Source organism: Solea senegalensis, linkage group LG17 (assembly GCF_019176455.1).
Source record: "Solea senegalensis isolate Sse05_10M linkage group LG17, IFAPA_SoseM_1, whole genome shotgun sequence".
Classification (NCBI taxonomy): Eukaryota; Metazoa; Chordata; class Actinopteri; order Pleuronectiformes; family Soleidae; genus Solea; species Solea senegalensis.
Genome location: NC_058037.1, coordinates 5857705 through 5871050, shown reverse-complemented (window position 1 = coordinate 5871050; position 13346 = coordinate 5857705). Strand labels below are relative to the sequence as shown.

Here is a 13346-nt window from a genome sequence, read left to right as displayed (position 1 = left end):
TTTTAATCATATTGCACTGGTCTCCAGGTATCTGGCATTCTCTCCGTGAAAGTGTGAGTTTGCAGCTGCTCGCTGAAGCCACGTTAAGGCCAAAGACAACATCGGTGCAAATGCAATATAGTTGCACGGAAAAGTGTTTTCATTTAATAATCCTGTCTTCTTGAGATGTATTTCTGACACTCCAAAGTCCAGTATTTACAAAACAATCTGGGGGGAAATATATAAAAGGCTTTCGGTGGAGGGTGTGTTTTGTAAACTTTTCATTCATCGCATATCCTTATCTTCACATCCTGTGAGGTTCAGGTGCAGTCAGTTGTCAGTTGGGTTATCTGCACCAAAGCCAATCAGATTTCAAATTATCAGCGGTTTACAATGGTTTGATTATACAGCCTTTTTGGCAGGTAAAGATGCAGCTAGTTTTTCCCCTTTGTTAGTGCAGTCTGGCTATAATAATATGTTTTGTATTTAATCCATTGCAGATATTGTGAATGCATTATTTTCTGTATATACTGGCAGATTTGTTCACTAAATAATTTGGGGTCTTCCGCATGTTTTATTTCAGGTGTGATGTGCAGCAGAGGAGATGAAATAAACAGATTGAAAAGTTGTTTCAGTCATAGAGCAATTGCAACATTTATTGAAGTGTTGGCTTTCTTGTATTGATTTTTCAACACATTACAAAAATACATATATGTTCAAAACAGCCGACGTGTACTGTTCTGAAGTCACTTTTTTTCACAATGATGCACTCCCCCCAAAAAGAACAAGGAAACTATTTTGTACAAAGAGTGTAAGTGAAAAGTGAAATATGAAAATGTATTTAAAATTACAGCTGCAAGTGCCATCACAAGACCTTCAGCCAACCACGAGGAAAAAACAGCAAGAAAACATAACGTCCATGGATGTATCATAGAATCTGGAAAGCATTCCCTCACAAACCATAATATTCCCCTGCAGAGGTTTAGCTTTTTAGTTCACTCATCTAATTTTTTTTTTCTTTTTTTTTTCTTTTTTAATAATTTTTGTTTTACATCCTTGAGGGATAGCTTCACCATACAAACAAAAAGGAAACTGAAGTGAGACCATGAGTCAATAATGGCACCACTCTTTTTCTTTTTAGAAAATAAGAGTATTCTGGCATGATTCTGCAATATTACATTTAAAAAATTGTCTTCCCATACAGTGAACAAGTAATCATACAGAAACATATTTATGAAGATAAAATCCCTCCACCAGGATAATCATACAAAACTGCTATGGCATTCAAAAACATTTGAAAGAACATTGGAGAAAACAATACTTTATTATCATTTTTAAACACTTACACAGAGTATTTCATTAATGGCATACTTCAACACTGTAAACATATTGTAAGACTGAATGTCCATGTGTGGTCTGGATCACTGTCCCCATTTCAATCTGATGTATTTCATACTTGTATGGCTCATTGTATGGCCTGACTGTGAGCTGAATTCTGCTGGAATGAATACACTGTTCACTTACAACAGGGATTGGATTTTTGCACCCATGCATCAACATCTTTAAGCAAGCTGAACGGAGTTCTTCAGACGATCTCCCGCCTCGTGTTAATTCACTGAAATATATTGAAATATGTGTGAGCTGAATAGCTTATGGAGAGCTGCTTTGACCTAAACACCATTTCCCTTTCTGAGAATCACAAAACAAGGAATTTGCATTGAAGGTACAGTGTGTTCCCTTTTTTTCCACCGAAAACAAAAGTGGCACGCATAAAAGCTGACAACAGGCCAGAGAGGCAGGTCAAACTTTCAAGTGAGGATGATTTTGATGACTTGAGAATTGCAGTAGTAAGATGACTGATGTAGTCTCAATCTCCTTTCATGTGGCTTTGCTGTCTCCCTCCCTCTCACGCTCACTCCATCGCTACTCTGAGGGTCCGTTATGAGATGCGGCCACTAGATGTGCATTTTGGGTACAAAACAAAAAGAAAAAAAGAAAAAAATCGAAACACACATTTCATGTGCTTTCAATTTCATTTGAATGACTCTTCTCCCTGGTCAAGGTCTCGCTCTGTCTATCTCCGGCCATTTCTGTCTCACACTTCTTCATTTCTCAGCTCCAGTCTCTCATTTTTACTCAGAAGAATAGCTCGCATCAAGGTCGCCCCGGCCATCCCCTCGTGCAGCTGTGCTTAAAATTATCATAACTCATATAGCCTCTCTTTTTTTTTTCTTTTTTTTTCACCAGATTCATTTCAGAATGAATGATGCAGAAAATAAAAACCGTAATCCCCAAAAGTCACGAACACGCACACTGTCTCAAAATCTGTTACTGGGAGTTAAACCCATATCGCTTTGTGAGGCGAATGAACCGGCTTCCTTTTAAAAGCCGCACTAATGCATGAATCTGAGCTAGTGAACTGTGAAAAGACGCCGTCAGAGAGAGGCTTAGAGCACGCTGCAGTGAGAAGAACACACACGCTAACACATATTGATATAAATTTCATTTCAAAACCATTTTGTGCATCCTAAAGGAACAAGGGGAATTCGGCCCGGGTCGAAGAGAGAGAGAGAGATGCCATCTACATGAGAGGGAGATAGAGAAAGATTGAGAAAGTGTTACAATTGTTGAAGTAGTTTTCGTTTAACAAATCACCTTTGAGTAAGCACACATAAGGTGGGGGAGAGATAATCAAGTAGGTCTGATAAAGCAATAATGTATGGTAGTTACACTTAGCATATACGGTGGATGAGGCAAGCAGCTGGTCTTCTGATTGTTTAATTTTAGGCCGTGTTTCACGTAAAGTCAGGGCTACTTTAACATTTAAAAAAAGAAAGGAGAAAAAAAGAATATATTTACAAACCATAAACAGGACTCTTCTTTTTCTCACATTAATCACAAGTAGTCTCAACTTATTCAACATATTAAATATGTTGGTTTAATCCTACAATAGGAATGTTCTGAGCATTAAGCAGTTTAGGGTACCTCCTTTAAGTGCAACCTTTATTTATGTCCTTACTGTAGCAAGGGAAGCGATACAGTTTTAGGAATTATTCAGATGCCAGTTTCTTGTCTTTTTTTCTTTTTTTTAAGGGGCAAATTCCCTGAATAAGTTAAAATGATATTATCAGGTCTGTAAGACAATGTTGGGTTTTTTTAAAACTCAGCATTATATTTTATTGTCAGGCTGACATTTAGTGCTTTAGGCCTGTACGGGAATGGATTGTAGTCCGCTGCTGCAGTTAATATAGAAACGATTATTTTTTTAATTTTAAAAGCTAACGGCTTCTTACAGCTTTGCTCTCACATCATAATACGCTTCCTTTAAGGAAAAAAAAAAACAAAACATATTTTGTATTAAGGGGGATGTCTCTCCAATATCGCATTTTTAGAAAAAAAGGTTTCTCTCTTTTTTTAGCACATTTCAAAACTAACTCCATATGAAATCCCACAAAGATGTACCTGCACATGCCAAATATCATTACAAAAATCCAATAAATACAGAAATTATTGCACAGTAAAAAGGCTCCATGGATTCCTAACTGATAAAATCCTCAGACAGTTTGCCAAGAAACACCAAGTAGGGCATTCCAGACAAGTTCTCATTAAAGTTTCCCTTTGTTTATATTCTCAGGTGGCAGTTTCTGTGACAAAAAAAAGATGAACATCAATCAGTCTCAAATTTCTAAGAGAGAGAACATCCAGCCAAGCCCCATAGCTGAAGAAGTGGTTATAAGGATTCTCTGTGTGTGTGTGAGTACTGTATGCATGAGTGAGTGTGTGTGTGTGTCTATGCATGTGTGTGTATGTATGTGTTTGCCTGTGTACACTGTATATCTAATGGTTGCTGGCTTAACCTCTGTCCGCCTGCTCCAGTTTGACCCCACTGGCCATCAAATGTTCACCATGCCATTTCTTCATGTGTTTTTCCAGTGTACTGTAGACACTGAAAGGCATGTGGCAGATGTCGCAGCGGTATACCTCTTTTCCAAACTGCCCGTGGGTCTTCATGTGACGCGTCAGCTTGGAGCTCTGGGCGCAGGCATAGCTGCACAGGTCACACTTGTAGGGCCGTTCCCCCGTGTGGCTGCGTCGGTGCACCGTCAGGTTGCTGCAGTTCTTGAACACCTTGCCGCAGTATTCGCAGGTGTCATTCCTCCTGTCCTTGGAGCTTGGGGGCCTCCCTGGTCCTGGTCCCCGCAGGAGAAGAGGAGTGCTGCTGCCGCTGCGGCCTGATGCGCTCCCTCCTTCCATCAGCTCACCAGGTGGGGTGGAGAAGCGGAGGCTCCCTGTCTCTGAAGAGGAGTGCTCGGAGGAGGTGGCGAATGGTGACTGACGGGAATCGGTGAACCCCAAGAAGGGTTCTCTGATGAAGTGGCGTGAAGCGGCATAACCAGCTAGGAGCTGAGAGTAGACATTCTCCGGGGAGATAAGAGGAATGGTTGGGGGAAGCTCCAGCTGTTCTTTCTCAATTTTGATCCTCTTGTTGTTGGAGGGGCTTGGGCTGGTAATGGGGGTGGGTCTACGCTGGAACAGCCCAGGGAAGGAATCTGCTTCAGATACACTAATTCTGCCATTCATCACAGGCCTCTGAACTTCCTCATGTTCATCTCGCTCTCTCTCCTGCTCCCTCTCATTCTCCCTTTCTCTTTCTCTTTCTCGTTCTCGTTCTCGTTCTCGTTCTCTTTCTCTTTCTCTTTCTCTTTCTGCTTCACCTCTCTCTCCACCATCGCCGTTGGACTGTCTCTCCAGGCTTCTCTTATTAAGGTTAAGTCTAAGATGATTGTCCACATGGTTGTATGGGTGCATGATGCTCACCCCGCCACTGTCATTTATTCTGTCCCTGCTCATGAGCTTCTCCTCAGGAGACTGTGTCGGGCCATTCTCCCTGTTCTGGCTTAACTCCTGTGAGTCCTCACTCAAGTTGGAATCTGGCCGACTCCCATTCCTCAGTTCCTCCTCCTCTTCCTCCTCTTCCTCTTCCTCCTCTTCCTCTTCCTCCTCCTCCTCCTCATTGTCCAGTCCCATTACTCTTGAATCTCCTTCTCTGCTCTTTTCCTCACCCTCTCCTCCATCTAACCTATTCCCCTGCTCTGGGGAGCCACTCATTGACCCAGACTTGTTGTGCATATGTGTCTTCATGTGCCTTTTAAGCTTGCTTGCTTGGGAACAGGCATGGTCACATAGATGACACTTGTATGGCCGCTCTCCGGTGTGACTGCGCCTGTGGACGATCAGGTTGCTCTGGAACTTGAAAATCTTGCCACAGAACTCGCAGGATTTGACTTTCCCCGGGGCCTGGTTTTGACCAGGGGTGTCAGGAGGGCTGCAGGAACCATGTCCCGCCTGAGAGGTGGGTGGCTGTGGGGCATAGGTGAGAAATGCCGGGGGCTTGGCACCAGGCTGGAAAAGCGTGGGACTCAGCAGGCGGTGCGTGGGTGGCACGCGGTTGGGTGAGAGGGGGGGTGTGGGCCCACCATTATTAGTCGTATTGCCTGCCAATTCCCTCAGACGTCGGGAGAAGTCCATGGAAGGAGGCTCCATGGGGGTCATCCGCATCACCCTTTCAAAGGCACTGGGGTGCTGGGACAGCAGCCCCATCTCCTCTGGGCCTAGCCGCTCTAGAGGAGGTCTTGGGGGAGGTGGAGGGCTGACAAAAGGTGGCGTTGCAGGCAGCCGGGTCTCCATGTACCCCGGGGGAGGGGGGTGTTCCCTGAGCAGGGGCGCAGCCATGCGGAGGAGGTGGAATGGGTTGTTGGCGTCACCGAGGAAAGTCGGGAGTGGAGAGCGGGGCAGGGCGTCAGCACCAGGCGGCGGAGGCAGCGCCATGCGGGGAGTGAGGGAGCAGTTAACCAGGTGGTTTTCAAGGTAGATGCGAATGCCATGAGTGTGCTGGGCATGCTGAAGCAGGAACCAGGCGCTGGTGAAGGTCTGCTTACATGTAGTGCAGATGTAGCTGGATGGTTCATCTTTATCTGTGGGCCAAAAGAAATAAAACATTAATGTTGTACTAAACACGGGCAAATTAAATATGCAAAGAAACTTCCTTTTTTTTCTTCAACATTTTATTTCAGTATATTACTTTCCACTGCCTGCATGTTTATTAACAACCTGTGTAGAGTTATGTTTAGGAAAATTAATTGTTCACTCATATTCGCTCTCCGAGTATAAGAGCCTTTGTCTGTGTGCATATAAATGTTTTGAGTGTGTGCGTGTCTACAGGCTAATGCAGATGGCAGGTACTGCCCTAAGGCCATGACACATTATGCTAATTCTAATGTCAGCTAGGTTTTAATACACAGATCCATCTCGTCTACTGTGTCATTTCCATATGGAGACAGGGGAGGCAGCGGTGGAAGAAAAAGAAAAAAAACACCATTGGGGGAAAAAGGAAATATGGGAACAGAGGGAGAGAGGGGGTGAGATGTGGCATTAGAGAGGAAGAGAGATGCACAAAAAGCGAGACAGGAGAGGTGATGGAGACAATGTGTAAACAGTAAAGACCCCTCTGGTCTTAGCACAGCGTCCACATTAAATGAAGCTCTACGTCACTGGTGTAATAACAAGTACGGTAAAGTGATCTGTTGTGGTCTCTCTTAGACACACAAAAAGAGACTGTACGTCACTCACTGACAAATTGCCCCTTTAAATGGTGAGACTTAATAATGCTAAATGAATCTATCAGTCACTGTAGCATGGCACTGTCAGCCTGCTTCGACTCATAAAAAGAGCAAGGGTTGGGGTTCATCTAATGCAACACAGGCGAGCACTGAAAAGGCATTTCCACAGTCTTATGTTAGCTGGCATCTGCATCTACTTTATGATCAGCAGCTACCGCAAGCAGAGTCAAGTCAGTACGGTGGTCCTGAAGCCAAGAGCCCGGAGGGTGAAAACAAGGATGGAGAAGTTGCTCTTACCCAAAGTATTATGTGATCACAAAAAAATGAGCCTTTAAGACGTCTGCCTGTCTCAAAGCCACCCGTTGTCATGGAATGTAAAACACATAATGCGGACACGTCGACATTTTCTTTTAATTTTCTTTCTCTGTCCCTCACAGTGCGATCACAAATTCATTCACACACTCGCACCGTGCAGAACAGATGAGCGGAAGCTGATGTTGGATGAGTGTCTAGTACAGGAAGCTGATTTGGCAGTGTGATTGGTTTGGCTTTCCCCAGGGGAGACTGGGTCAGAAAAAGTTAATGAGGGGCTCATTTACTGTTTCTGTCTGTTTTTCTCTGCTATTAGTGGGCCTCTGGTGCAGCCGTCACTCGCACTGTTTGCGTGGGGTGGGACACGACCTGACTCCTGCTACTAACGTGTGTGCGTGTGTGCGAGTGTGCGTGAGTGCATGTGTGTATGGACAAAAACCCCGGGAGCATGAGCGTGTACGTGTGTGTGCGTGTGTGTGTGTGTGTGTGTGTGTGGCAAGTAGTGGGCTGCATGCCCGTGTTTAGTTTGGCTAGGCTTCACACAGCTACTTGGCAGCAAAGAGCTGGACAGCTTAACAGCTTTGGACGGAGAGAAGAGAGCGAGAGAGGGAAGGGTAGAGGAGGAGGAGAGGAGGTAAGAAGAGAGGTGGAGGGACTTTAAGGGCCAGACGTGCTTGAGTGCACATGCACATTCACACACACACACACACACACACACACACACACGGCATATTTGCATACCCTGAGAGACCGAGAGGTGTCTATAGACTTGGGAGCTGTATAATCCCATCAACACACTATAGGATCAATATGAAGTGAAGATGTGAGATTGGGAGTCGGACTGATGAACCCACTAAATTAACCGAATCGTGTATTTTTATTTTATTTATTGTTACTTTATTTGTATTTTGGTTTGCACACATGGCCTCATCAATAAAAACCAAGCTCCATCATGCAACGCCCCTCCCCAACAACCTTCCACCCCGCCATAGCAACACATTTGCATCTTGTCATATTGTACACTGCCGAGCCATATGCTGTTAAAGGAAGCGTGGCAGCTAATAGAGTGGCAGCTGATGGCTACTGCCTAATGACGGCCTAAGACAAATGTTATCAACTTCTCCAAGAAGCAAGCGAGCAAGAGCAGGGGGAGGATAGGAAGAGAAAAGAGGGGGGAAAACACAATGGAATAATAACAATAACATATATACATACATGTATATATGTATATATCCACAAATGCTTTGGGACATATTTCGCAGACATCCACCGCACGTCCACTTGAAACACACACACACACACACACACACACACACACACACACACATACTTGAAGGGTGTGAATACATCATTTAAGAATCACAGTGGGCCGTGTCATGCTCCAGTTTGTGCCAATTACAGACCACCACCTACCACCAAGGTCAACTACCATTTAGAACAGTCACATTCTCCTCTCCATGCAGTCACTGATGCTGGACCTAATCACCCAATTTACACCCATCAGACACACAGACTCCCATATACTGACACACATACACACACACACACACACACACACATCCTCAGTGAATATGACTGTGATGAGAGATTCAATGAAATGCAGCACGATTCGGCGATACGGTACTTTAATACAATCAATACAACTACTTGTGACTGCAACAGTGTGACAGGATGCATCGAGGGGAAAAAAAAAAACATCTTATGCATCCGCCCAGGTGTCCACCCAGCCAGACTCTTCCATTAAACAGAAACACAACCTGAGACTGGCACAGAGACCAGCTCTTTGCCCTGTTCAACAAAACGAGGGCTAAGGGCCAGGAAGCCTGGAGGAAGTTATTAAAACATTGGCACATGCATGGAGCTGAGGTGGGCCAGTAATAATGCTCTCCTTTTCTCCTGGGTTGGTTTTTTTACTAAACCACCAGGCCAATTAACCCAGTCTTCGGGGACTAAGATCTGAGCTTTACATCAGATTTTATTCTTTCCAGATTGCCTTTTATAGCCATTATTTTTCCTTAAAAGTACAAACAAAATGCCAGTGAATGAAGGAGAGCCATGGTATTGACTGTTCGCATATGGCCAGTGTAGAAAAGTTGGTGTAAGCTTGGCAGGGCTCAAGTAGACACCAGGCGTATGGTGAAGACATGTGGATTTGTGTTTAATCTAGGAATTCACATATGCCACTTCCCCAGCATGACTCTGATTTATATTACGAAGCATGAGCTGGAGCTCTGTCCATTTATTTCACCCTTTCATTCTGGGGCCTCTATTAGATTTTCTAATCCAAAAGGACTTATAATAAGACCACAGAAAAATAACAAAACTCCACAAGCTCAGCATTCAACAAGATGGGCAAACTGGAGCTTCACAGCTGATGGTGAACAGTGAGTGGATGTAATGAGTGTTCACTGATGCCAGATTTACTCTCACAAAGCTCAGGGAAAAGAAATCATAATTGAAAATACGTAGAATTTGAACGCTGGCCCTCCAGCTTCTCTGCTGTGGTACGTTGAGGGTGAAAGCAAGGTGAACGATATTACATCCAGGGAGCAAAGTTTGTAATAGAAACAGAAGACAGTGCAGGTTCTGCGTGTTAACAAGGAGGTGAGTCAGGAAGCAGATGAAATGTTACAGTAGGTGTCAGAGGTGTGTGCGTGTCTGTGAGTCTGTGTGTGTGTGTGTGTGCGTGCGTGGGCACCCACTGCAGCATTCCTGGGGTTCAGGTCCGCTGTACTCCTCCAACATTCCATCAAGGGCGACAGAACGCCACGGCGATAGATTAGCATACAGAACAAAGCCGCCCGCAGGCTAGGCCACTGGGACTCAAACCTGCCCCTGCAGCCCCTCCTCTCCTCTACCGTCGCCGTGCACGCACGCACACCTTCACAAAAACACACGTGCACGAGCCAGCACAAGCCTTCTGGGGAGTACGCGTGTGTGCACCTGTCAGGGGTTAGCTGACACCTCTGCTGCTGGCAAAGCAGCTCCTCATTAGCATGGCTGTGATCTAGGGGTCCCCAGGGGTCCCAGCCTCCTCTGCTCACCCCTGTCCCCTCCCTACACCTCTGCTCCTCTCCTCCTTCTCACATCTCCCATCTATCCCTCCCGCTCCTCCTCAACCTCCTTCTTCTTCCTCCGTGCCCCACTCCCCTTTGCTCTGATGGCTTGTTTGTCATGAAGAGGGCTAATCAGGAGACACAGGGCCACACAGATCAACTGTGCGCATGTACGCGTGCGAGTGCGTGTTTCACATAGACCACGTATGTTAAGCTATGGCCCCGGTGAGTAGCAGCTGACTGTCACACATATGTAGTAAAAGAAAGAGGGAGATGGAGAGACAGAAAGAAAGAGAGAGAGAGAGAGACTGTGGAGGGTGGCAGTAGCAGGCAGGGGGTAAGGCTCTCACACAGTGTGACTGGCTCCATGCTAACTCAAACCAGCTTTGGCCTGCTAACCATATACATGTGTGCGTGTGTGTGTGTGTGTGTGTGTGTGTGTGTGTTGTGTGTGTCTGCAGCCAATATGACCAGCTGAAATGCCTGACAACCCAAGGGAGGATTTAAAGACACAGTGCTCATTTGTGTATTCAGTAAAAAAAAAAGTGCAAGGGACTACAAGCAATGCTCAAACAAAACTGTTCCTTTTCAATACCTAACTATATTTATCCCTTGATTTTTTTTTCTCCCCCTCCCTCCCTCTCTTCTCTCTTTCTCTCATGTTCACATCCAGCACCTGTACCAGGTATCTGTGTACTCCACCCTGACCCTCATACCTCCTGAGATGCGGGTCAAATGAACAATAAAAGGGATCAGGTATCTCCAACAACTTGATCACAGACACGCACACATACACACTGAGCGAGGCCAGCTGCACAACAATGCACGAGTGCAAGAGGCTCTCATGTAGCACGAGGGAGCGCGTTACTGCCATGAAGCGAGCCATCCCAGCGAGGGCACAGGGGACGCTCAGTGAAAAATAACTGGAGAGACCTTTATGTCAGTAAAGAGCTATGACTTTTGGCTCGCTTCTAGGTCAACGGGGGAGAAAGGGGGAGGAAGAAAGGGGGAGCGATACAGGCACAAAAAAAAAGATAGAGCGAGAATGAATAGAAAAATAGGGACAATCCATGAAGTGCATTCGCTAAGCTCTTGGTGGCATTTCTCTAAGCCTGACTCATCATCGTCATCATCCGCTCCTAACTGGTCCCAGCTCCTGCATGTGTGTGTGTGTGTGTTTTGGGGGTATGTGCACACTCTTGTGGGGTCCGCTGTCTATCATGTGATGCTGACAAATGGATGACAATCATGCCTGTGGTTGCGAGATGCATCGGAGGGGTGTGAGACGAAGGAGAGGAGGAAAGGGAGGGTGGTAGGTGAAAAGGAATCGCATAGTAAGAAAAGGAAAGACAGTGAAGGAGGGGGAGAAGGAAATAGCGGGAGAGCAGATGCTGTGCTTTGTTTTTTTTTCTGAGTCACCTCCATTTCCATTTTAAACGAGAAGTACTAGCGCTTTAATCTCTCATTCCATCAACTACACATTTCACCATGACACAACAGCGAAAACAAATGACATAGAATGGAAAAAAAGAAAAGGAAAAAGGAAGCAATGGTGTCAGTAAGGGTGCTGACTTAAAGAAACAGTCTGCCACTGAGTGAAATATTCTCAGGGAAAACGTCCCCTTCGATGCAACACAAAAAAAGGGTCAAATGTTTGGATAGGTGATAGCATCAAACGACAAAAAAACACAAGCAGCTTTGACAATGAAATGGAAACTGAGTTTGTGGACTCCCACAATGTTTGTTTGAGGTTTTACATCCAAATGAGCTCCAGTTATACCCCTTAGGGACTCTCACTTTGTCCAGAAAGTCAATTTCCTATTCACTGCCAGTGAAAAGGAAATTGACTTTGACATGTGAGTGACATGCGAATTCGGCTTTGTGGGTTTATTACATTTTTCATCGACTTAATCTTTTTATACAGAGAGTGCATGAAATGTGTTATCATGTTTTGTTTTGTGTTGTATTTTTAAGACAATGAAAATGTGGCTTGTTTCATGCTTGATGAATTACATTAAACAAAACACCCAATGGCCTTATAAACCGCGTTCATCTCAACCCAAACTTCTTTATATATATATATATATATATATATATATATATATATATATATGTATAGGCCGAACGTACACTTCATGTATGTAAGCAACTATGGTTTATCTTACCTGCGTGTGTGTGCATGGGAAAAAGGAAAAGAAAAACTGAAACAAACAGCTTGTCGTGTACAAACAGTAGTGCATACGCATACTGTAAGCATGTGTTGTGCAGCCATTTGCCCATGTTCAGAGTGAGCATCTCAGTCTACCATTCTGTGACAGGATGCTATATTCTTTCAGCAGTAGTAATGTTCCCCAGCTGGCCTCTGCCCATTGGAGCCAAGCAGCCTTAACTAGCAGCCCACAGGAAAATACCACTGTGGCCCTGAATGTTGCACACAAGTCCTTCCAATCCAATCAGCCTGCTATAAAACTTGCCCCTCACATGCTTGAGAAATGGCACAGAGGGCATTCCAGTGACTGAGAAACAGAGCCCGAACATGCATGAGCTATTTCACTATTACACTACAATTTCCCTCATTTAATATTTAATTCCCGCTATTTAAGGTTACGAGAGGATGCAGCGCATTAATCCCCTTCTGCTTGGACACAAAGCAGAGGCTGCGAGGCTGGAGAGGGCACACGGAGCACTGCATCATTTGACACTATTTTTGACTTACCTAATTAGTGTTTGCTCACTAAACGGGAGCAACAACGGCGGAGGGTGTTAAAATATAACTAGACCAGGCGTAACTGCTTAACTGCTCTGCTAGATCCATTAGAAACAAAAAAAAACAAACAAAAAAAAAACCATTCCTTGCCGCAGAACAGTAACCTCTTGGAATCTTGTCCCGTTATTTATTTATTTACTTGTTTATTTACAAAAACATAACGAGTTATTGGTGGTGCCGCAAAAAAAGAGGTGCTGGGAGGACAAATGCGGCACCTTTGGAAAACATTCACAAAGATTATTTTTTTACCGTTTGCAGTCTTTGTTCTCAGCTATAGGGTGAATGCCTGCAGGCTGCAGCTTCATCATTAGCAAACAGACATAAACTTTTCAAGTAACTGCGGGCGTGGAGGTTAATCGCATCACATGTGACCCATCAGGCAGTTTTCACCTTCATACGGTAAAGCTAAACAAAGAAAAAAAAAACATTTAACAATTTCTTTATTTAATATCTTTATCTGCTGATCGTCCACAAATCAACTTCTATCTAAAATTAGCGACGGTATGAACACAGAGACGATCTCTTTCAGCTTTTATGTTTGTGTGTTTTTTTTGTACAGTGTCTATCTGTTGATCTACTGCTCTTGTCTCTGGAGTCTTTACGATAGTTTGG

The 13346-nt window shown here is 44.5% G+C and overlaps 1 protein-coding gene across 2 annotated transcripts in view; it reads right to left on the bottom strand.

The window, feature by feature from the left end:
• Nucleotides 1–608: 608 nt before the first annotated feature.
• LOC122783985 (B-cell lymphoma/leukemia 11B-like) overlaps nt 609–13346 on the bottom strand; it is a 29121-nt gene continuing 16383 nt past the window's right edge. For both annotated transcript variants that reach the window (XM_044048987.1, XM_044048986.1), the window contains one exon: nt 609–5954. In XM_044048987.1, the coding sequence (XP_043904922.1) occupies nt 3832–5954 (2123 nt within the window). In that variant the 3' untranslated portion in view covers nt 609–3831. The remainder of the gene's footprint in view (nt 5955–13346) is intronic.